At 43.2% G+C, this 26118-nt stretch overlaps 1 protein-coding gene across 3 annotated transcripts in view; it reads left to right on the top strand.

Annotated features, from left to right (window-relative positions):
- Positions 1-3543: 3543 nt before the first annotated feature.
- The window catches only part of slc8a4b (solute carrier family 8 member 4b), a gene marked incomplete at both ends in the record, with an annotated part of 40312 nt that continues 17737 nt past the window's right edge, over positions 3544-26118 (top strand). For all 3 annotated transcript variants that reach the window (XM_079185170.1, XM_079185169.1, XM_079185168.1), the window contains 10 exons: positions 3544-3697; positions 4594-4733; positions 5152-5304; positions 5398-5625; positions 5717-6115; positions 8895-9005; positions 9110-9262; positions 11087-11183; positions 11385-11576; positions 12082-12274. In XM_079185170.1, the coding sequence (XP_079041296.1) occupies positions 3544-3697; positions 4594-4733; positions 5152-5304; positions 5398-5625; positions 5717-6115; positions 8895-9005; positions 9110-9262; positions 11087-11183; positions 11385-11576; positions 12082-12274 (1820 nt within the window). The remainder of the gene's footprint in view (positions 3698-4593; positions 4734-5151; positions 5305-5397; positions 5626-5716; positions 6116-8894; positions 9006-9109; positions 9263-11086; positions 11184-11384; positions 11577-12081; positions 12275-26118) is intronic.

The raw sequence follows: 26118 nt of genomic DNA, 5'->3' as shown, positions 1-26118 counted from the left end.
TGGCATTATGCCAGCCTGCTCAGACAGTAGAAGTCTCTTCTCTTCATCTCTTCATCTTGCTCATTATCGCCTCTAACAATGTCTTCCAGCCGTACGAAGACGTTGCAAACATGCATCATCAAATGATCTGCCTCGATTACTCACACATGTATTCACACTGTGAACACCTGTTGGCTTGATTGAAAGCAGAACATTTTCACAGGTGCGTGTTTTTGCGAGTGTGTCGGTGGATTGTGCATTGTGTTATCATTCGGGTTTATTAAGACCAAGACAATGAAGATTTAATCTGCTGTACATATTTATTTATTTTTCAAACTATTGTTACGTCACTGAAACCAAACATCGAAGTGTGCAACTTCCTGAGATTGTACAGATTAACAAGATCCATGTTTTTCTATCTTCAAGTGTTAAAAAAGTCCCACTTAACTTCATGACAATGAATCATTGTAGCACCTTCTGCATAGCTCCTATCGATCCTTTATCTTTTTGCAGTAAAGCTGGCACTTTTTCAGGTAATATTCTTTTTTTGTATTGATTTGCTCTTTCTGTCGTGCAGCCTTGCACATTTATATTACAGGGTAGCACTTAAGTCAGAGCAGAAAATTAAAGACCGCCCTGACTCGGCTTAAGAAAGGATAATATACTTTTTTTATTCAAATGCATCGTTGGAAATTATAAATACCATGACATAAAAATGAGCTTTTTAAATCTGAAACGAAGCCACGGCTGCATGTTTAACCAGAGCCTTTTAAATCTGCATTTTGCCACCTCGCATTTGCATATTAACAGTCATCCTCTCATCTAATTACTTTTTGTCACCAACCAGTTTAGGTTAAATTCTATAAAAAAAGAAGCGCACACCTCCCTTTCCATTAGCGACCCGTAATCTTTTACTATGTCAAATGTACATATTGTGGACTTAAAAATGGGACCGATTTGTTTACGGATGAGGACGACATGAAAGACGTGATGAGGTTGGACGGAGAGGAGGTGTGAAAGAGAGAGCGAGCAGCAGCCTGGTACATGGAGAGGTGCTTGAGACGTGAAGTGGTGAGTGAGTGTGTGTGTCTGTGTGTGTGTGTATGTGTGTAGGCGGAGAGAGAGATGGAGGATGGCAGGACATTAACTCACGTAGATACACAGAAAGGAGTTGAGAGCCCGACGGAAGAGGGAGGCTGAGAGGGAGGTGGAGATGGACAAGATGTGAGGGGGAAGAAAATAGGAGATTGAATGAAGCAGGTAAAAGGTAGAGAGAGGAGAGTAAGAAGGCTGAGTGAATTCTGAAGTCTGCAGAAAAGGGAGAGCGAAGTCCTTTTGGGGGCGTTTTGAGCATCATCAATGTCTCAGAGTTGGGTTTGTAACGTGGAGTGAGGATGGACCAACTCAACTTATGGCACTTGAGTTATATTTATTTTTTTATGAAGAAGAATGCATGGAATCCTATAAACAATAGTTCTGATTTTGATACTTTTTCCTTTGCTCTTAGAGTCCGACAACGTTACAGGAGTGCAATGCTAAATCAATGGAGTCCTCTCTCGACGCGACACCTGCAGAATTACATAATCACTCTTAAAATGAATTTACAGCAATCTGTGATGCAGGAGTGAAGTACATTTTTTTTTTTGACTGAGCAGAAAGAAAGACCAAAATGGAAGACAGAAGAAAGGGTGTGTGTGTGTGTGTGTGTGTGTGTGTGTGTGTGTGTGTGTGTGTGTGTGTGTGTGTGTGTGTGTGTGTGTGTGTGTGTGTGTGTGTGTGTGTGTGTGTGTGTTGGGGGGGCAATAGCGGGGATGGACGGCGGAAGAGAGAAGCGAGTGGAGTATTGAAGTGACAGGTTGTTGTCGGAGCAGCGAGACCCTGGAAGATAAATGAAGACAGGGTCAGCAACTCTCCGCTAATGTCACCACACATGACTAACTGTAGTCGTGTGTGTGTGTGTGTGGGCGTGCGTGTTTGTGCGAAGACGGGGTCAGCAATTCTTAACCCAAGGCTGACTAACCGTGTGTGTGTGTGTGTGTGTGTGTGTGTGAGAGAGAAAATATACGAGCACAAGGTCAGCAACTTTAGCACTACATGACTAACACCGTTTGTGTTTGTATCTTCACTTCCTCTCTTTATATGTGTTTTCCCTGATGTGACCCAGCAGTTCAAACGGTTTCTCATTCTTTCTTTTTGGGGGGGGGGGGGGGGAACGTATCGCTATAGCAGCATGGAATCTGCAGCAAAGTACAGCATTTGCAGCACACACATGCACTCGTCTACGATGACTTGTGTGTAAAGACCTGAACATAGGCAGGCAATGGAGGCAGCACTTCCTCCATTGCTTTAAGATTGAAAGAAGTTCCCAAATTGAATTGATTTCTTGGACACTTACAACAAGCTGTAAACACACTATTGACACATTATGACCTTATAAAGTTGTTACAACAAAGCTGTTGCCTATTTAAACATCCAGCGGACACGGAGCAACATTATATTGTGCTCGGTTAGGGACCATATGTAGCCTACTCTACCTTTCATAATGCATGTTGGGATACTTTGAGTCCACTTTATAGGGTATCATAAATGTCACTATACATTCGTATAGCACTACAACATGGCAAACTCCCTATATAGTGGACTATATAGGGAGTAGGGAGTGAAGTCTTTTTGGTTTATGTGAATTCTTATTGCCACTGGAATTTATAGAGCTTGGTGTCGTGGTGGGAGCGTCTCCCCTGAATTGTGAAACCAAACCTTTACCTTTGCCTGGATTCTATCAGCCCACTGACATCTTTACGTTGGTTATCTGTAATCACAATTGATTTTTAGAGTTTGGTGTTCACATTTAAGGGATGAGGGATTTCTATCACAGAGTCTAAATTAAAAACAAGCGTATAGTTCTAAAGTCCACATTTCAAATATAGTACTGTGTGTCTCCTGTCTGCTCCTGTGCAGCTAAAAAAAGGTTCCTATTGACTGTTCTGGAGTCCAGATTAAAAACAAGAGGCGATTTGATTTTTTTCTTCTTCTTCATCTTGGCTCCTGAGGAGCTCCGGCCGGCTACATCTACTTCAGCTTTTTATAGACTTTATTATTTTAACTTTATTACAGATGCTGGCTACAAGTGTATTGTCATTTACAGACTCTTTTTCGCTTTGTTTTTATGCACTGTAATGACCTTTCATCATTGCTTTTATTGCTTCTTCATGTTGTTATTTTAATTCTCATGAAATATAGTTTTTTTTTCTGATAGCCACTTAAGCTGCAGACACTTTTGCTCACCCTGTGCTACTAACTTCACTTTAACCACTTTCTATATGCATTCATTCAAGGCAGTTGAGTTGATTTAAAAGCAGCAGACGGTGTTTTTATTGTGAATTCAATGAAACCAACAGGAAAACGTCTTCAGCGCGTTCACTCAGCAGTGTGATTGAAAGGTTGAATAACGACTCCCCGTCTGTCTCTCTTCTCTGTCTAGCTCGAGGAGTTGGACGTCACAACGAGCTGCCCCGACAGTAGAAGTCTGTAGAGTCCAGTGAAGGCCCGACTGCCTCAGCAGAAATGGCTTCGGCAGCCATGTCTGTGCATCCGTCCTCTCTTTCCTCGCCCCTCCTCCTCTTCCTCCTCTCCGCCTTCCTCCTCCTGTCATGTCCTGGATCGGTGCACGCAGGTTCATCTGAGAACTGTTCAGCGAGTGGAGACCGCTGTCAAGAAGGTGGGTTGGCCTTATCTGTGAGAAAACTGCAGTCTAATGCATGTAAGGATGGATTAACATCCTTAATGAAAGGGGTTAAATGGGGGAAAGACTCTAGTTTTCCAAGTGCCAGCCATGTAAGCTAATGATGTCACCAGCCTTTGTCACAGCTGAACATAATGATGGTTCAGATCATTAAAGTTCACCAGTGATACCCAACGGATCTACAAGAAAGTCTAAGCTCTACAAGAAAGTATTCCTGTGGTGACATCCTGTAACACTTTGAAAGATAAATGTTGTTCTTTATCATATCCTTTAGTAACATATTTTGAAGTCACAGCACTGCTTTACTTCATAGTTTATTGTATGTTTCTCAGTACCAGTATATTGGTTTAAGGAATCCTTCATTTCTAAATTAGCCAATGAATAACCTCCAAGCATTAATTGCAGTATATTTTAGTCATTCTGTGCAACCTGTCCGGAGGCTGTGCAAATAACAGGAAAGGTGCCAGGTGTTAATGCATATTCAAAGTTGAACAATGTCAACAGAATATTCATAACTCACCCACGCAAGGAACGCCGCACCATACAAAGGTGACAGTGTTTCTTTTCCTCCCGAGCAACTGGTGAGTTATCAGCTGATTCTGCCAATGTACTGCCTTGGAACTAGAGCGCATCGATTCATTTCCATACTTTCTATTATGGAAAAGCTCCCAGATATTATAATCCTTAATCAGGTTGTGATGCCACTGATCTTTTTACAAAATTCCCTCAGCGGCAGGCTGTAAATTATTAGAGGGACAGAATATTACAGGATATTACCACATAGTTGCAAGCAAATATCTCTTGTGATCCTTTGCTGCAAAACTCCTGAAAAACTCAAGTTTGACTATCTTTTTTTTTTCTTCTCATTTCAGGAGTGGTACTGCCCGTGTGGAACCCTCAGAACCCCTCTGTAGGCGACAAAGTGGCACGAGCCATTGTTTACTTCGTAGCACTGATCTATATGTTCCTGGGCATGAGCATTGTAGCGGACCGATTCATGTCTTCTATAGAGGTAGGCAAGCGCTGAATAACCACACACCTTATTTTACAGTTGAGATGTTCCATTATTTCTGCATCCTGACTTCATATTGGATTATTGCGGTTATATATCATGTCAGCTATCGCCTGTCATCATTAGCTTGGAGAAATACGATATAATTGAATATGACTCATGTTTGACAGCTCTCTGGTTAAGTACTTAAATTGCTTATTCCTTTCCTTTCCTTGCTTTTCCTCATCACTTTCCTCTTCTTTCCTTTTTCCTCTGCTTTTCCTATTTCCTTTAATGTCCCTTCGGTGGCTCTTCTGCTCTTCTTTCCTTTCCTTTTTGTTGCTTTTCTTTTTGCCTTTGCTGTCCTTTCCATTTGGTGCACCCTCTACTTTGGTTGCATGTGCTCCTCTCATCTCCACTCCTCTCCTCTCCTCTGCAGGTCATTACCTCCCAGGAGAAGGAAATCACTATAAAGAGGCCGAATGGGGAGACCACCACCGCTACGGTCAGGATCTGGAATGAGACCGTTTCTAATCTCACTTTAATGGCCTTGGGTTCTAGCGCCCCAGAGATCCTGCTGTCAGTTATTGAGGTGAGCACAATATGAGCCAGATGGTTGGGTTACACATTAACCGATACAGAATGTAATGGGAACACAGTAATCTCATTTTCTCCCCACCTGTAGGTGTGTGGTCACGGTTTTGAGGCTGGCTCTCTGGGTCCCAGCACCATCGTGGGCAGTGCTGCCTTCAACATGTTCGTCATCATCTCCCTGTGTGTGTACGTGGTTCCTGATGGAGAGACGCGCAAAATCAAACACCTTCGGGTGTTCTTCGTCACAGCAGCCTGGAGTATCTTCGCCTACATCTGGCTTTACCTGATTCTGAGTGTCTTTTCCCCTGGAGAGGTGGAGGTGAGAATAGAAATGAAAGTTGTGAAAGTTCGGGGAAAAAAAAGAGAAAGTTGGGTAGGGAGCTGTTAACTCTGTCTCTTCTCTCCTCTAGGTATGGGAGGCTGTGCTGACCTTCCTCTTCTTCCCGCTCTGCGTGGTCCAGGCCTGGGTGGCCGACCGTCGCCTCCTCTTCTACAAGTACGTCCGCAAGCGCTACCGCGCCGACAAGCGCCGCGGCATCATCATTGAAACCGAGGGAGGGCCGGATGGAGGGACGGCTGGAGGCGGAGCGCTGGGCCCGGGGGGCTTCACCAAGATGGACATGCTGGAGCTGGACGGACAGATGGCGTTGAACAGTCACAGCGGGATGGATGGAGGGATGATGGAGGACGGAGGAGTGAAAGATGAGGAGGACGAGGCCAGAAGGGACATGGCGAGGACGCTGAAGGATCTGAAGCAAAGGCACCCGGATAAAGACATGGAGCAGCTGATTGAGATGGCAAATTATCAGGTTAGGAGGAGTGTGCTTATATGTGCGCATCAATTTCTTAATAAGGGGAAAGTTGTGGGATAAGTATGAAGTTAGGACTGGGTGTCGATTAGCTTAGCGTAGCATAAAGACTGGAAGCAGGGGGAAACAGCTGGCCTGGCTCTGTCCAATGTTCAAAGCTGACTAATTAACATGTCTGTGTGCAGACAGAAACCTAGTGGTTTTAATAGAAAGTTTATGAAATGTGTTTGCCTGCCATTTAATGACAAACTGCAGCCAAGCACAGTGACTTCCTGGTGTTGCCATTTTCCGCCAAAAAATGACCAGCGTTCTCACCCTAAAGCCACAGTTTCTATGGATTATACAAATACGATATGTGTTCATAACTGAGCTTTAGAGGTACTAGGAGATATATTTTTGGGCATTTGGAGAGAGCCAAGCTAACTGTTTCCCCTGGCTTCCAGTTTTTATGCAAAGCTAAAGCTAATCGCATTTCTGGCTCTAGCTTCACACTTCTGTCAATCTTCTTATGTACCGAAATGTCAAGCAACTCCAAGACATACACATACATTACATTTGAGTCAAGAATTTGATAAATCCTAAAAGTTTGAATGTTGTGTCCACCTGTATGAATATGACTGGATGCTACTAGTCAGCTGCTAATCATGAAGGCACTTCTAACTGGATCGCTGTATCTCCACTCCATCGCGACGTTGCTCCGTCTTTACTCAGTTTCTGAGCTAAAGCTCTTTTTACACCGAGCAATAAATTGAAACATAAAGTCATGCGTCACATTTCATATGCGGCTCCTCTCTGAGGGTGACTTTGTGCTGGAGACGACGCTGCGACACATTCGGTTGTGAACAAGGTGTTTAGGTAATAACAGGTAGGACAGCACACAGCTGTTATACAGAGACGATCTCAAAATGTTCCAGAGCAACTTCTGAGCGGTTTAACAAATGACATAACTGCCTTAGTTTATTTATTATAGAAAATGGAAACATAACTGTGTAAACACCAAATATAAACAAGGTTATGAGGAAGTTTAATCAAAGTGTTGGCTGAGCATCAGATACCACACGGTCTCTCTCACACACGCATAAACACAGAAGATACAATACTCAGTTTTCCCGGATGCTCCTCATTTGATGTCATGTGCTGATGAAACCACTAGTGGGCAGAAAGGATTGGCTTGATTGACAGCACTGTAACATGCAGCCCCTCTGACATCCAGGGGATTTTTTGCCCGGTAAGTTGTATGGACATTAGATATGTTAGCGTGAAGGTTCATTCTTGGACTTGGAAGCCGTAGCTTGACGAAAAAATGTGTAACACAAGGTCCACTTGTTAGCTTTCCTTCTGAGTTTACAGCCACATTCATGTGTTAATAAAGAAGACTGTGAGTAAAGAAGGTAAAAAAAGAAAAGCAGCCAAGGGGACCTTGAGTTAAGATTTTTGGGGGAATTTAGATTTACAATTTGTGAATTGATATATATATATATATAAGCCATTAAAACATATGGCTTTGTCCTAAATTTAACTTTTGGTTAAATTTGGCATTAGTTTAGTTGAGTGTGGATTGTCAGTGTGTCCCACAGGGATTAATCGACTCGTCGGTTAATCTGTTCTCATCCCTTGCAAAAAGAAAGGAGCCGTTTATAGACGGCTGTTCTACTCACAGCTGTCCAGGTTGCTGCTGCTCTCCTCTTCCTTCCCTTGCCTCCCCTCTAAGTCATTTCTTGGTTTTGGTCATTGTTTTTTTGGTAGTGAGGGAAGGAAGGTAAGATGTTTGGCAGGCACCCCGAGGTGCATTGGGCAACTTCCAGATGTTTGTTTGCATACAGGCCTCCCTCCCCCTGCAGCTACTCCCTCAGCCTTGTGCTGTAAATAGAAATGGCAGCTGCCTTGGAGATTTATCTCAACCAAATAGATTAACGCTTTTTTTGTGGTCATTGTGAAGAATTAAATTAAATAAAATAGCAGTCCCCCGAGGTGGATTTGGACTTTAATTAAGTGAGGCCAGCTTGCTCAGCAAAACCAGATCACATTTTTAACTAAACTAACCGCTACTGCTTCAATTCCTGCAAAGAGATGCAGATCTTATTTTATTTTAAGGATTCTGGAGTAAAACTGTTGCCTCACTTCCCTTTAATCAAAAATAAATCGCAGTGTTCCCAGCTATGAACCCACATTTACTCTAATGGTCTCCAAAACTACAGTGGCTAATTTGTTCATTTCCTATTTGTTGGATCGTTAGGATCCTAAATTGCTTTTCAGCCATACATTTTCATTGAAATCTGCTGCTTATTGATAAGCTCATTAGATGTGCAACCGCAGTCCTGTTCATTTCAGAGTTTCAGAGGTTAAACGTTAAGGGAACTGGATGACTACAACGTCAAATCTTTCCTTGTCAGCGTGTTTTCACTCATGTACTCAATTATTTTTGACTGATCTGGCAATAAGCACAGACAGTTACAACTTTTGAAATCATGGTTGAAGCTCCAGCATCACAAACTCCAGAGATATAGACCTGCATACTGCAAGTGCAGGATGTGGATATAGACCTCAAGCATCCAGCCTATTGAAGTGGTGTCAAGCAACTCAGTGACCTCTAGTCTTCCTGCAGAGACAGAGGAAACATTTCTCAAGAGAGATTCACTGCTGAGCCTTTAAATAGCAGCTGCCAGTTTAAAAGTAGAAGCTTGTGGAAAAAGAAACACCAATCTGGAAAAAAACAAAAAGTCATAGATTACCATGATGAATATGATCACTTTGCTGATTGGTTGGTTTTGTTGATCAGGTCCTGATGCAGCAGCAGAAGAGCAGAGCGTTCTACCGTATCCAGGCAACCAGGATGATGATCGGAGCCGGCAACATCCTCAAGAAGCACGCCGCCGACCAGGCTCGCAAGGTGAGTCACACATGATCTCCACTCATCACCGTTATTCAAAATGAGAAAACTCCGATCTGACTTTTTTTGCTGTCTGTCTGTCTTTCTTTTCTTTTTTTTTCCAGGTGGTGAGCAGCCATGAGATCCATGCACAGGAGGACGACCCTCACACCATCAGGATGGAGTTTGAACCCTTTTTGTACCAGTGCTTTGAAAACTGTGGCTCCCTGAAACTGACCGTTGCCAGACGCGGAGGAGACTCTGGAGTTACTGTCAAGGTGTGTGTGTGGCATTAATGCAAGATAATCGAGTTTAGTAGAATAGGAATCAAAGTGTGTATAAAAAAGTGTGTTTTGTTTTGTGTGTGTGCGAGGGAGAGGAGCCAAAAGACTCCCAGACAGACAAAAGCAAACAGCACAGAAAACACACAAAAATCTACTCTGAACTGATTTCACTCACATCTTTGGCACTTTTCCTGGTCTTGATCTGATCGTGATCATAACATGTCGTCACCTCCAGAGAGCTTCCTTGTTCTCTTCTCTGGTCGGATGCTGGTACAGCTATAGAAGTGGATGATAAAGGAGAGCTGGGAAACAAAATACAAAACATTTTATTCTCCAGATTTTTTGATTTCAGCTCAAAACACATCCTCTGGCAAAGGCTCATTGATTTTGGGCTTAACGCTGGCCTCATACTCTGATTAAGAGATTTTCTTTAAAGTCTCCCACAGGGAGTCAGTGTCAGTGAAATGATACGGGATCTGCTCACTATTACCACAGGGGCTTGGCTCGACTGCGTCTCCCCTGATCTTCTCCCTGTATACAAATGAACCTGTGATGCAACATCAGTGCTGTCTGTAGAGGAAGCCTTATGGCACGGCCTCAGTCTGCCGTCTGCTGAGGGCTGATGATGTTCAGTGAAGTGGCCTTTTAAGCCCACACACGTTATTACCTCCACCGAACAGGCTTTCTCAACGAGGCTACTTGTGGTTTATGACGCACTTGTTGAAATGGTCAAAAGTTTCAAGAATCTATTCTTAATCCCGGACTGCGATTTAAGTCTTGTTGCTTATACAAGAAAAGTTCAAAGACTTCTACAAAGTACTTTATCCTCTTAAAAGGTTCAGCAGTTTAAGCATGAGGCAGACATTTTTTAAAAGTAGCCTACATTTGAACAGTAGCATTTTTTTGACAGGTGTAAAAAAAGAAAAAATATATATTTATTATAGAGTGGCTACCTAAATTACAAATGTAAAGCTGCATTAATTGATTGGATTTGCAATTTGGGAGCCATGGAAACAAGGTGTTGTCACCATTTATGCTAATACGGGTCACTTGTCAACAAACAGTTACACGTCCAGCAGATATGGAGGAACATTAGCTTTCGTTTGGAGTGGCGATAAGCTTTAACTTTGCTAGAATAGTTAGTATATGGATATATACACTAACTACATACTGTGTACTATTCTTAAAGGTTCTTCTAAAGCCAAGCTATATCATTGGCTGACAGGCTATTCATATATAAATAACATTTTAGGGCAATTTATCACTTTTCTGGTTTTATAATCACATATATTTCAAACATCTGAAAAATATGAATTCTCAGTATTCAGCAGTCAGAATACCTCAGATTATTTTAAAGTAATCTGAATCATATAACAGGAGGCACAGAGTGATTATAACCAATGAGGGCAAATGTGTCAGGCTTTGTACAGGATGGAGAGGGTTAATAAACAGGGCAGATGGAGAGAAAAAAGGGGGAGAATGGAGAGGATACAGGGAAAGTTTTGCTGTACTATCTTCAAAGTCTTTATTATCATGATGTATCTGACCAGAGGGCCCCGTTTAATGAAGCAGTTCATCTTGTTTTCTCTCACCCTCTGTTCACATCTCCCCAAATGACTCTCCTCCATTTCTTTGCCGTGCTCCTCTATCTCTCTCTTCTTCTCTGTTCTCTGTGTCCTCCCTCTCCATTTGTGTTTATCGGGCCCCTTTTTCGTTTCTTTTCACTACTGTTTCATGTTTTGACGGCTCTTTCCGCTCTCCCTTTCACCCTCGTCCTCACCCCGCTTTCCCATCTCTCTGTTCTCCTATCTCCCCCAGGTGGATTACCGCACGGAGGACGGTACAGCAAACGCAGGTTCAGACTACGAGTTTGCGGAGGGAACACTGCTGTTTAAACCAGGAGAGACCCTCAAAGGTAAAAAATACTTTATGGCATATTTTCAAAAAACACATCCCTGACACTTCAGCTTTAAATAGCGGAGGTCATCTGCAGCACCTTAGGCATAATAAAAATATGATTTTGAAGTTTATTATTGGAATAACTTTGCATAAAAAGGAGTAGCATGAACTAATCAGAACCAAAATCAACATCCTGAAATGAGAATTCTCTTACCAGAGATCACAGTCGGCGTGATTGACGACGACATCTTCGAGGAGGATGAGTATTTCTACGTCCACCTCAGTAACCCTCGAGTGGTTGGTTATCCTGAGATTGGCACCGCCCCGCTGGATGCCAGTGCCACCCCCAAAGCCGTGCTGGGTGACAACCACACGGCAACAGTGACCATCTACGATGACGATCACGCAGGTGACAGCGATCCCTAAATAAATCGAACAGGAGTCGTCTATCTGGATGTAACAATACTTTGTCTTTATATTTTGTACTTAAAGCCAAACTTGAAATTGGAATCCTGCTCACTTTCTTTTGTAAGGAAGAGTGAATGTTTATTTCTGTTTGTCTTTTACCTTCTGTGCAAGTTTAAAGATGAAAAACGGACAAAGAAGTGTCTGCGCACCATGTGCTGAATGTTGAATCCATGTAGGTCTATTGCTTTGCTACATAGTCCCAGGATATCCTCAAAAAAGTATCACAAAGAGTTCCAGTCCCTCGGTGTCGACACTTTTGCAGGTACTGGAGTTTGCTAACATCCAAAGAGAATTAAAGTGGGAGTGGGTGGTAATTACATTATATATATATGGTACACATTGGAGAACAAGCTAGTGAGTGAGAGCGTAGGTGTTTATCAACCCCATCTGTCATGTCTTTCTAGTGTTTCTCCCCTGTGAAATAACGTACTTTCTTTCTTTCACAGGCATCTTTACCTTTGAGACCGCCAGTCAGAAGGTGAGTGAGAGCGTGGGTGTGATGGAGTTGAAAGTGCTCAGGACGTCAGGGGCCCGGGGCCTGGTGGCCGTCCCCTACCGAACCGTGGATGCCACCGCCAAAGCAGGGGAGGACTACGAAGTGTCCGCCGGCAAGCTGGAATTTCAGAACGACGAGACCATGTAAGTACAGACATTTTGTCAATATTCGTTATTTAACCCAGTCACAAGTTCTCATCACTTACTGGGGCACTTGACCAATGACACAGTATAAAAAAAGACACCCAGAATATTCCTTTTATTCATCAACAAATATGTTTTTGTTGCATTAAAAGGTGACATATTTCTGGAATGCCAAAGACACACATTGCTCTGTCTCTGTTTCCTTTCTGTGTGATCGACTCCCGTTCAGAAATGGCTGTTTAGGTTAAGTGAGTGTTAAAAATGCGTTCGTAGTATAAATAGCTCTATAAGGCAGATAACAGCGTAATTATGCCACTTTTCAAGGTAGGCTACTCTGCATTAAAATGCTTTCTCACATACATACACACACACACACACACACACACACACAATTGCTCTTGTGTCCTTGGGCGCATGCATTTTTAATATGCTGACGTTAGCGGTGTTAAATTGACCAATACATAAAGCAGTTGGGAATGCAGTTTCCTCAGCGCCTCCTGGGGCCTGTGAAGCAAGTACTCTGTGTGTGTGTGTGTGTGTGTGTTTGTGTGTGTGTGTGGTTTTGTTCTTGTATCTGTACGAGGACCATTTTGAAGAACGGGGACATTCGTGCACAGTGAGGACATTTCCGCTGGTTGCCACTTCCTCAAGGTGCTGTTTGACTGACAAGGTTAGACACAGGTTAGGGTTAGGCTTGAACAGCAATTAGTGCTCAAGTGTTATGACACGGGGATTGTCAACGTATAGTTATGTCAATGAGTATCCTCACTCACTCAAGTGGAATGATGCAAATGTGTGGTCCGTCAAGGGGGCTCAAATTTTGGCAAGGCCTGTTCATCTGTGAGTGAGAGAAAGACGGCGTGTCTGTGTCTACCTGCGCGTGTGTGTGTGTGTGTGTGTGTGTGTGTGTGTGTGTGCTCTTGAACTGGAAACTATTTTAGTTTTTGACCTGAGAGTAAAGTCATTTTGTAGGGTTTTGATTGCCTTTATTAGTGCAACTGAATGACAGGAAATGGGGAGATCGAGGGGATGAAACGCAGCAAAGGGCCACAGGTCAGAATTGAACCCGGGCCGCTGCCAAGGCCCACTACTGGGTGAGTCTGAAGTCACCCTGTGAGTGAGGACATTTACTGTGTGTGTGTGTGTGTGTGTGTGTGTGTGTCAGACCAGATTTACAGATGAACAAGAGGCTTGCCAGCTGACACCAGCGCGCCACTACAAGGGCCGGGTGTGTTTCTGTGAGAGGATGTACCGTCAATGACGCAATCACTACTTATAAAGCTCTGTAGCAAGTGAGCTGTGGGGTTAGGAAGGGGTGAGAGAGGAGTGAGGGAGAACTAAAGAGGGCCAGGGGAGAGATGGAGGGATAAGAGAGATAGACTCTATGTCCTCTGTTGCTGGTGTGTCTGTACAGAAACTAAAGAGAAGGCTGATGCCAATGGAGTTAAGATACTGTTGGAGCAGTTGCTACAAGAGGATTAGAGAGATCAGTGGGTGAAGTATTTCCTTTTAGAGATTGTAACTCTGTGGGTTAAAGATTATACAATAAAGCAACAATAAGCATCTTCCTCCACGGGTGTGGATTAACAGTGCAAGGCTTGTATTCATAAAGAATCTGAGAATAATACTGAACGCTTTAATAGGTCTCATGTTTTGATTCGGACGGATCCACTTCTAGCCGGCAGTATGTATTAATCTGAGCTACGAAGTATATATTCTACCATAATCTTTTGCTACAAAATGGATTAAACTGATTTAAAATACTTCTGGAGCCCAGGTAAAACGTGTGCCTCCAGTGGGGCATTACAGTTTGTGCTATTTCTTTTTTTTAATGAAAAATCTCTTTAAATTAAATATGATTGTGCCTTGTCAGCAGTAATAACGTCAGAGATTCTTTGGCATCATAGTTGTCTTGCTCTTTTTAAAGGCTTTTTGAGAAAATGTACAAACCAGAAGGAAAAAAAGAGAAAGGACTCGTGCAAACAGGATGCGCTCTCTCACAACGTCCCTCCCCGTCTTTATTTTTTCATGTCTTTTCTCGCTGCTACCCCTCTCTCTCTGTGTTTTCTCTCCTCTTTTCAACATTGTGCCTTTGAGCCCCTTGTCAAAAATGTCCCACTAATGTAAACTTCTCTTGTTCCCGTCTCAGTGAACGTCTCTCCCCCAGCCCTCACATTCTGTCTGCTATATTTTTAGATTTTCTCCCACGCTGGATGAGTTTTATCATCCCCCTCCTCTCCTCCTCCCTTGTTTCCTCCCTTCTTCACCTTCTCCTCTACCCACACCTCCCTGTCATCTCCTGTCTCTCCTCCTTCCCCTTTCACCCACTCCTGTTCACCCTTGATTCCTCTTCATTTGCATCTTCCTCCCCTCCGCCTCTCTCCTTTTTTATTTACACTGTCAGACTTCCACTTTTATTTTCCCTGTGTAACCTTATTCCTTGCTTTAAGGGACTCGACACCCTTGTCTTGCTCCACTGTCTCTTTCTCAGCTCCTCTCTTCTCTCCACCGCCCTTATTTTATCCTTCTCCTCATCCTCTCCCTCCATCCATCGCTGTCTGTCCCTTTAGTCAGAGGAAAGGGACTTACTGCCAAGGCAATTTAGCTGGATGACAAGCCAGACATAATTCACCATGCACACCGCCCTCCATTCTCTCTTGTCCCTCTTACACTATGTCTTCTTTCAAGCTGCTGTAATAGTTTTGTTTACCCATTTCAATTTTCGGCCTTTAAGCAACCCCACATTAATCTGTCACGTTTCGTGTTTTTCTTGTCTGTTGGAATGAGCTTTCTGTAAAGTTTGAGAAAAGGGTGAAAGTGGTAAAAGTCGGTAGATGGATAGGGAGGGGGGGGGGGGGGGGGTGGATGAAGAATGGGTGAGCCAGGTGCTGCTTAAAATTCTCATGGAAAATCTAAAAGGCATTGGAGCTGAACTGACAAGAGGAGAGGAGATGAAAAGAATGTCAAGAAGGAAGAGGAGAATTTCATGAGCTCTAATTTATACAAACTAATGTGATTCCACAAAGAAAATTCCCTTTTCTCCTGCATCAGAGGTCAGGGGTCAGGTTTCAACTGAATGCTTCTTCTTCAGCAGGGTGGATGATTGCTGAAATATGTTTAAAGGGGCACTTCACCAAATTTAATATCAGTTTACTTGTCATGAAGAGTAAGCCTGTGAAAACTAGAGTTGTTCTCATACCGATACGAGTATCTGAAATGCCTCCGCTACACCGAGAATGTTGCACCGTGCATCCGATCCGTACATCCTGCCTGATCGGTACTGCAAATGGTCAAACTAGTATAACACACCTGTGGTTTAAAACTCCTGTCTACCCTGTTTTTCCCCGTGATAAGGCTACTTTGTGAACAACAAATCCATTTTTTAAATTGTCAGGAAGAGAGCCGGTTAACGTTAGCTGTTAGCTGTTAGCTGTTAGCAGCAGGTGGGCAGCCCAGTCCTGTGAAGTGAGGTTCCATGACTTACATCATGGTGTGTTCATGCTCCATTCAGTAAAAATGAGTATTGGGCGAAGGTAAAGTATAACATTAACATGATGTGTTCAAATATAATCTTGTAAAATGTTGTTTTTGTTGAGAATCTTACAGTTTTTTTCACAGCAAATACGAAATAGATATAAGAGAGTGGATTACGACCAGTTTAATCTTTTTGTTGTTGTTAACGTGCTGTTATCTGGTCTGTACTCAGCCGATTCGCATGTTCATGTATCGGAATCAGTATCGGGAAGAAAAACAAAATGGTATCGGAACATCTTGAGTGAAAACGAGTGCATAATGTCTTCAGTAGCTCTGATGCAGCTTTGTCAAGTCCGAAGACATAAGAGGTTATCTCAGCTTAGACACGACACATTTATAACAGAGAGGCAGCTTTCATGCCATTTGAGAGATGTGAGCATTTACCTGTAACTAAAGACACTGCTCTGTTGACTTATTGGAAATGTAGGAACCGTCATTTTTAGAGCTTGACCCATATATCCATACATATCAGGATATTTCATTCTTTGCGGCATTGACTTTGAAGATTATTTTTTAAAACCTCCTTTGGGTCTCCCAGCTTTATGGAAGTGCGACATTACATTTCTGGAGGGCCCAAGTTTCAAAGGGTACATTTCCGGCTTCTTGCCAACCCAAGAGGCCACCCTGCCATCCAAATGATTGGGGGAAACGTAGAGTGAAAGATGGAAGGAGGAGGGATAAAGGGATAAAGAGGGATGTCTTCGTTACTTAATAATGAACCGAGGACAGCAGTGATGGTGAAAGGCACTGAGAGAAAGACGTGAATATGTAAGTGTGTTAATGACAGAATATTCTCTCACTTGAGTGGAATTTATTTGGTGTTACTCAGTTGGAAGTCACACAAACCACATATATACAGCACAGTAAATATAAATGTATTCAACAATATGCACATGCATGAATACATTAATTCCCTCTCTGTTCAGCCAATGCTTCTTTTATCCATCCCTCTCTTGTTCACCAATAATCTCTCCTGGTTGTTTCGTAGTCTCCATCTGTCTGCAGCTCTCTCTGTCTTGTTCTTTTTGTTAAGAGGTCATGTGTGTGAGAAGGCAAAGTTAACTGTGTGTTTTTGTGTGTGTGTGAGAGAGAGAGAGGGAGATATATGCTCAGCAGGGCCAGTTTATTCTTAGCCTTCCTCTGAACTGCAACTGAGCACAGACTCACAGCCAAGACACAGACAACTGTGTGTGTGTATGACTGTGTGTGTGTGTGGTCCTCTCCTCTGGCTGCTCGTTATAAATTTCAAACAGGTGTCGCCACCACACTGTGCCGACGCCTGTTCAATTACTGCTTTGCCCTGTGTGTGTGTGTGTGTGTGTGTGTGTGTGTGTGTGTGTGTGTGTGTGTGTGTGTGTGTGTGTGTGTGTGTGTGTGTGTGTGTGTGTGTGTGTGTGTGTGTGTGTGTGTGTGTGTGTGTGTGTGCTCACTTTACACAGCAAACCACCTCCAACATTCTCAGTCCAAAAACTTTGCAATATGTCACCTTGCAAATGAAGCTTTATTAAGCTATGTTCCTACGAATTGCACTTCAGGAAACATCTTTCGTACTTTCTCACTACAATGCCAGCAATTGAACGTTGCCTGAGCCGTACCCCCTTTAGGTACCGTCGCTACGCCTGTCAATCAGTCCGCTCTGTTTTATATGTTCTGTTTTGTTTTTGTGTGGACACCAGGTGGAGAAGCTGCTGCCTTAGTGGCATCTAATGGAGATCCAAATATAGAATAATAAAGAATGTTCCCCAAATTCAATAAAGCGCAGGAGGGAGCCGCAAACGTTAGCTTAAACTCGTATGCTGTGTTCACACTGCAAGTGACAAAAGCAACCAAACATCCAAGCATGGCCAGCTACATTGGTGGGGTAGTCGCCATTTAAGTGTTTCTTCAGCACTCAATGACGTAGTTCCGTCGGCTTTATTTTTTTTTTGATGGAACGGAACAGGGTGAAAGAAAAATATATGATTGGCCGACGTTTCCCCATGTCGTTGGAGCGCAGAAAAAAACTGAGCCCATCTTAATTTAAATTTGTAGCGCATCACACCCGTCGCGCAGACACGTGTCGGGTGTCAGTTTGTATCTTCATGTCACCGGCTTCCATTGAAGATGACTGTAGCCCGTTGCTGTGGCATTGGTGGTGTTGTGCACCGCTTCAACGTGGAGAAATCCAAAGCTTGACGGACACTGCCGAGCCTAGGCATGTTCGCTAAGCTACGATTGGACGATTGCAATTCTGCGGTGGGGTTTCTAGCGAATGGGCAATTTGGAGAAATCTCATCATGCATCGCAGAACGACAACACAATTCAGCTGCCAGCCTTCTACTCATCATTTAAAGGCGACATAATCTGTTATTGTTGTTTCCAATGGGATCGTAGAACCCCCTGAAGTGCACCAGCCGAATTACCACTTAACAATATTGAGTTTTACAGTAATCCCAGCATCCTGCCATGTCGCGTTACGTGTTAATGAAGCCCAAACGCAACTTTTTAGTGTTTTCGACAAAGCTGTCAGAAGAGCTGTGATCATTTCTTAGCTGCCGGTGAAGGAGAAGTCAGCTTGTAAATTTTAAACAACACATTCTCCCTTTGGCGAGATGCTTCTTGGAATTAAGAGAAATACAAGGGGATGTGAGAGTGTGAGCTTGTGTTTGTGTGAGTGAGTGAGTGTGGGTGGGTGGGTGTTTGCTTGTGTCGCAGCGCTTGTAGACGTGTCAGATATTTGCAACCTGTTTCTCCGTCTGTCACCAAAGCAGGGTGACTAACCTAAAGCTGTTCCCAAAATATAACATCCTTTGAACTCCAAATCCCCAAGAGCTGTGCGCTGTAAATGTGCGTCTAGTGTGTGTTTAAAGAGTGTGTGTGCATTGAAGTGTGTGTGTCCTTTCTGCCCAAATTTATACAGATGCACTTGTGTAGAGTGTTGGCGCTTGCTGCTGCAGCTACACGTGTGTGTGTGTGTGTGTGTGTGTGTGTGTGTGTGTGTGTGTGTGTGTGTGTGTGTGTGTGTGTGTGTGTGTGTGTGTGTGTGTGTGTGTGTGTGTGTGTGTGTGTGTGTGTGTGTGTGAGCAGTTTTTCTGTATTTCCTCACGGTCATGTTTGTTGCTCATCTAGCAAGTGTCATATCGTCCCCTTCTCTTACCCCCGCACACACACACACACACACACACACACACACACACACACACACTTTAGCATCTTTAGCATTCTTCAGACAGTCAGCGTGTCTGCACATTGTGCCCTTCCTGCTTATCATCTCACTACTAAATAAACTCGTTATCACCATATTGAGATTAAACTGGTTCCAGACGGCAGTTTGGATTTTCTCTTTCAATGTCATTGTGTTACAAAGTCTAATCACGTTTTGTTTGCCAGACCTAACTGAGCAGACACCAGAATAAAACCATTTAAGTGCTGTGCATCGTGGCACAATTGACCAAATGTGACGCCAGAAGCATGTGGTATGAGATGGTTTGCATGCTGTTTTGCATGACTCCCACATCACACGCTAAAACTGTCAAACACAGCATGCAGCCTGGTTGGTTAGCATGCATGCTGCTTCTTGCCGGGACTATTTATGCCGGAAATTTTGTGAAAGTATCCAGACTAAAACCCCCTTTTAACACTGTTAAAAACAGCCTCTGGTAATGAATCTTGCAATTCTGTTGTTGGTTGTTGTGCTGGTGATTTTATTGACAAAGATAGCTGGACAGATATGATTGCAGCATATTTAGCGACGCCAGCAGCAATGTCGAACTGAAACGTTTGTGCAGCCATTGGATGGATTGTCGTGATGTGTTGTACAGACATTAATGGTCCCCAGAGGATGAATGCTAATGACAATGGACATTTCCTAACATGTAGATATGTATAGAAGGTTGATAGATGTATCTTTTAAAATGAGTGATAACATTTTAGACTTTTGCGAGTATGTGTGCCATCCTTCTGACACCCAGACCTTGTCATACATGATCCATTTTGTTTTGCTTAGATCGAAGGGTCCCATGCTATTTTTGTTTTGATTAAATGACATGACATCAGGTATTATTATTATTACCGAGCCATCTAATTTGACGCTTAAGTTGTACACTTTCAATTTCAGCATTTCTTCAACTATCTTAGACGTCAATCAGTCCGTTTTATCACTCGCTGAACATTCGATCGTGAAACCTACTTTTCACTACAATTGTATGCAGTCCACATTGGAGCCAGTGTAGAGAGTGCAGTGCAGTACAGACAGGACTATTTATTTGTTTAATACGAGGCACGTATACTGTGTTTGTTGTGCCTGCCAGTTTTCACTCCCCGGCAGCTGCATTGCCTTCTCTTATGTCTTCTCTTCTCTCCTGTACAGCCAAACATCCCTCCAGGTTCAAAGAGAAGCCTGCTAATGGGCAGATAAACACGTTCAACTCCCCCCCCCCCACCCCCCCTCGCCCTCTGTTTCTCTGACTCCCTCCGTTCTCCTCTTTCCCTCTGTTTTATTGAAGAACGTCAGAATTCCTCCGTCTTTTTAAGTATGACAGCGTTTTCTTTTCTTTTTTTTCTGTCTCTTGTTTGTTGCCTTAGCAACTTATGATCCCTTCAATTGTGAGCACAACAAAAAGGAGACGACAGAAAGTGGCAGAAACATAGAAAGAAAGAATACGGGAGTAGAATAGCGAGCTTCGTCGTGTTTTGATTTGTCTTTCTGCTCTCGTGTGTCTGCACCGGGTGTTTAAATATGAAGAAGCATGTGATTATGCTCCCCATTATTTCTCCCTTCCATTTTCTCTGTCATTGATTTTTGTCTCTAATATTTTGTCGTCGGGTTCTAAAGCAACTACCGCTGTAAGTGTGCGCGCGTTCATGTGTGAGATACACATCCGTTAGTTCTTTAATTAAAGGAAACATTCTTTGGCCAGATGGATAATGAAGACTGGAGCGTTAAATCAGATTTCGCCATTGTCTGCCTGACGGAGAGAAAGACTGAAGAGATCAAAAACTGGGTTGAATGACAGAGTCAGAGAGCAACAAGAAAGATGGAGAAGAGAGAAAAAGAAAAAAATAGAGGACACTCGTGCTTTTATCCTCCCTTTCCCTGCTCTCCTCATTCCTGTTTCTCCTCCTTCTCCATGCTTCTTGACTCTCTTATTCCCCCCCTCTGCCCTCCCTCCTCTATCCCCTCTCTTTCTCTTCATCCTCTCTAATGTCAGCGCAGTCAAACTTAAGTAGCTTAAGTCAACATCTTTAACAACTTCAAAAGCTTTCTCCGTGTGTGTGCATCCGTTTCTCTTCATGTGTGTACTCTGTTGAAATCGATGTGGCAACAGCCATCTGTTGTTTGCCCGTTGATGTTTTTCACTGTACTCCAGTTATTAGACTGACAGTGCTTCACACACACAACCACAGAGCACCTCTAGCTTCCCCTAAACAGAAATTTAACCCACTTTTAATCTCGCCTCTGGTTCCTCTCTCTCTGTGTTTCTGTCCATACAGCGCTGCCGTTTAACTGCAGGATAAGTCTATTGATTTGTGGGTCTAAGACAAAGCCAACAAACCTGACAGTTAAAGTTGCAGTTAAGGATTTTACAGTAGTGGTTGAGACAGGTATATAGAAAGGTAGGATGATGCGGTGCTGAAATACAAAAACAGCTTTCAGCTGAGGCAGCTCTGACATTGAAATGCTAAACCTGCAGCCTCTGTCCATGTCTGGCTGTCTGCTCTGTTGTTGTGTCCCCTTTTTTCCCTCCATGCCTCTGTCTCTTTGTTATACAATTCTGCCATTTAGCATCCCTGTCACTCCCCGTTTCTGTTCCTCTCTCCCGTTTGGTACTTCTTAGCCCTGCATCTTCCCCTGGGGTTGTTTTTTTAAGCATTGCAGTCCCAACCATTTTCTCTGCCAAGCATACAAACGCCCTATGGTCAGAGTCCAGCGCCCACACACACACACACACACACGCACACACTGACTGTTGCCAGCACGTCCCTGTGATCAACCCCCTGTGGCCTGCACACACCCTGTAATCACGGCTCAGAGACCTACCGTGAGCTGCGGCAACAGGCTGCCCCTGCCCTTCCATGCCCATGATTAGAGCCTCAAAAGGGGGACTGAGACACCCAACTGTACACCCTTCCACTCCCTGCTCCACATCTGCCCCGGGCCTGCCCGCTCCAATGGCCCCCACCCTGCCACGCCGTGACCACATTAACGGCCTCAGGGCTGGGTTCACTGACCAACAAAGCTGGATTAGATGTTCCACTTTTCCATTTATTTATCTTTCTCAGCAGACTGAGGGGATTAACCACTGCCTGGATGTTATGGGATGGCCTTGGTGCATGGCCTACCTCTTATATATATATATATATATAATTCATTATATAAAGCGTGGAGAGTGATTATTCCTATAATGAAATAAGGCCCTGTTTGTAAAGACTGGTAGCCCATGTTTCACACCACTGCTCTTGTTTTTAAAAGACTATGTTTCCCATAAAACCACTGCATCCTCATGTTTCTTTTTGAAAAATGAAGAGGATAAATATGTGGGAAGTGTTTTTTTTCTTAATTAGTTCTTCACTCCTTCCACCATCTGCCGTTGAAAGAGTCTGAAAGGTTAAGTTCTGTTCTGGGACAATAGTGCCCCCTTTCTTCTCTGTGCCTCAAAGCAACCGGCACAACATGTGATGTGAGATGTCTAATCATCTTATAAACAACTAAATCCTTAACTGTTAGGTGCATTCAACACAACCCTTGATTATTATCCTTCATTGTCGGTCACATGGACTTATCGATTCATCGACTATTGAGTTGATGAATAGCTTATGAGATTCAAATTCTGGCGACCTTCTCTGTTAGTTCTTGACTTTCAATCAGTTGTGTTCACAACGTGGAGAATTGTTGGAGAGTTAAATCTGTTTGTCTGCCCTCTTTTTTTTTTTTTACTTCTTTTGCTTTTATCATCTCTGCTGATTTACTGCATGCATGGCACAACAATTATCACCATATACCCTCAGATTGGTTCGAGGGCTTTGTTAAATGAAATTAGAGCAGTGACCTCTGCTTTTGCATGATTGGATACTATGGCTACTAATGGCTGTATCACACTAATGAAGTGAAATGAGAATGCATCCCCAGACTGTGTGGGGTTGGCAGGGTTCAGCAAACCCTTGTCCAGCATACAAGAGACACACTTATATAGTTATATACTCATATTTTATAACAAATAAGAGAAACATTCTGATTGCTAAAACTGGCAGTAGGTGTCGCAATCAGGTGCAATCAAATGATAAGTGCTCGGATAACAGTTCTAGAAAGGCTTTCTTTCCGGCTTGTAGGAGAAGATAATAACAGTATTCAATCAACAGTGTGTAATTTACAGTGTGCTTATTCCATATCTATACTTTGGCTCTAAAATAACTCAAATAATCACACGGTGTTGCATTCAGGTTCTAAAGTAGATTGCGTTACAGAGAAGTATATTGAGCTGTATTGTATTCTGGCAGCAACCTTTAACTTCTGGTCATGATTCTATAGTTCACCCCTGAGGACTAGAAAGGGGCAACGACAGCATCAGTCTGTTTGGGCCTAAAAGTTTAGTGGCGAAGTGATTACTCGTGGCTAGTTGGGGAACTACTGTATGTTACTGCTCACACGCACTATCTAGCCAGGACATTCATAATAACCTTTTGAGATTCTTTCTATGTCATCTGTACTTTTGTGACCAGAGATCTGCTGCTATACGCTGGGACTCTCTGTTCCCTGAAAGGTCAGCACTGTGAAGACGGCTTGCCATTGGTTAACAATGTCAATTTGCTGGTCAAACTTCACCAAAGTTGAATTTGCTACATAATTCACCTTATACCATTAGATTGACCTTAAGCAATTTAACTAACGATTCTCTTGAAATAAACTGATTTTGCCACAAATTTTAGCAATTTTTGATGTGACCAGGCCTTTAGATCGGAATTACACGGCATTTTTCCTTCTCAGTTTTCAAGTCTAAAATGTAGCGTGTTACTGCTGTGTCAACACAATATTCCCGTCTGTCATATTAGGTCGGTTATTTAGTTCCTCAGTCTCACGGAAGACATAAATCTGTAACTCCAGCGGTCCAGTTGAGTCCCACCGGGGACAAACTGCGACCTGTGAGTGGGTCTCAGCCCATAGATTGAGAAACTCGACTCCGACATAATGAATGCACGCTGCTGTGGAAGAGTGATGAGCCAGTTCCTGACTGCACTAGCTCAGGGTAATCTGGTATGATACGCACACACACACACGGATACACACACACACACACGCGCACACACACACACACTCGGTGATGTCAGAGTGATTAAATCACTAATAGCTTGCGGAGGAGACGATATGACTCACACAAGCTCTCTATCGCAACTCCCATCCCTCACCCTCCCTCTCAGTACTCTTCCCAATACAGTTCTTCTTCCCTCCATCTGACTTCATTTTAACTCATTGTCTCTTTCATCTTGCCTCATTCTTTCCCTCTATCATCCCTCTTTCTTCCTTCAGCTCTCTTCATCTCCATCGTTATATTCTGCCCTGATCTGCCTCTCTTTCCTCAACATCCACCCGTCTCTCACTCATCCTTCCTCTCCTTTTATTAATCTCTCTTTGCCCTCCACCTCGGCTCCATCTATCTTTCCGCCCTGTCGTCTCCTCACTTTTATTCTCCCCTTCGCCGATATCTTCTCTGTCTTCCTTTTCGTTTTACAGGATGATATATCATCCCTCGCCGTCTTATCGTTCACCCATCCGTTCCTTCTCACCTCTTTTGCTGCATCGCTTCTTCTTCGTACTTCATCGTTTGCCCTCTATCTTTATCACTGTTCACTTCATCTTTGTTCCCTTCCTTTCCTTTAAATTATCTTTTTTGCTGTGTGTGTGTGTGTGTGTGTGTGTGTGTGTGTGTATGTGTGTGTGTGTTTGTGTTTGTGTGTGTGTGTGTGTGTGTGTGTTTGTGTGTGTGTGTGTGTAACGTTAATAGCAGGTGAAGTTTGAACAATATGTATTTACAGGAGAAAAATAAGGCTTAAAGTCTGTTCTACGCTTTTAAAAGGTCAGCACAGGCCACACTTTAAACTAACAAACACACTCACACATATTGTACACACACACACACACGTCTCTGCTCTTATCATTAGGCAGTTATCAGTGTACTCCATGGCTCCCGATAATGTATTTCTTCAGCATGCCATAAACCCATTGCCAATATTGCTTATTTTAGAGATCACTTTTGGTTTTAATAGTCAGTAAATACAAACGGAGGAGAGAATGGGAGTTGAAGGGTAAACTCTAGGGAAATAATCATACGAACAAACAAACGAGAGATGCATTTAAAAATGTCTGGTGTTCTGCTTTTGAGAGCTTAGAATAAAGAGACAGACCCAAGACAGCTAATGAGGAGGAGGAGGAATAAAAGCCTTTTGCCTTTAAGGTTTTACTGTCTTTCTTTTAATTGTGTCAGCTCCTCTTCTGCAATGGTTTAATAGAACCTGATTTAAGAATTAGCGCCACCAATACTTTGTGATACATTTGCACTGAGCTGAATTTGGATGGAAACTACTGGCCACATCCAACCGATTGTAGCCTTAGACAAGACCCACGCACTGAACTATTGTGTCACTTTGCTAATTCTTAAAGAAACAGCTTCTCTTACTTCTCCTAAAATCACAAATGTCCTTTGTTTCATTTCTGTTAAACAAACAGGAAACATCGCCTAATTATAATGAATAAAAGTCCAGAATGCAGTTGGGAAATCATATGATCAAATATATGAACATTTTACACTTCAGCTCTGTTACAGTACCACTTGATGCACAGAAATATTTTTTGTGGCTCATTCACGTTACTCTAATTTCCCCTGGTGGTCAATGATAAAACCCTCTCACGACCTCCAGGAGAGAAACACGTGTGTGTGTGTGCGTGTGTGTGTGTGTGTGTGTGGTGATTGATATAGAAAAAGACAGACGGACAGACGAAGGGGATACAGGAGGAGAGTGAAGGTGTCAGAGAAAAGATGAATAGGCTAAGGGACGGGCAGTAGATGAGAACACGAGAGAGAGAGAGAGATGAAGAAAGACAAATGGACCGAGGAGACGGACAGAAAGATGGAGAGAAACAGAGTGAGCGTGTTTGTGTGTGGGGCTGGGGGAGGGGGGGGGGTGTAAGAGAGACAGATGAATTGCTTGGAGAAAAAAACAAAAGGGAGGGGAAAGGGCAGGTGGAGGTGGGAAGAGAGGGAATGAGAGCAAATGATGGCTAGAGGGAGGAAAGCAGAACGAATAGGACAGGAGGAAGAGAGGAAGGAACGATGGAT

Source organism: Pholis gunnellus, assembly GCF_910591455.1.
Source record: "Pholis gunnellus genome assembly, chromosome: 23".
Taxonomy (NCBI): domain Eukaryota; kingdom Metazoa; phylum Chordata; class Actinopteri; order Perciformes; family Pholidae; genus Pholis; species Pholis gunnellus.
This window is presented reverse-complemented; position numbering and strand designations above follow the sequence as displayed.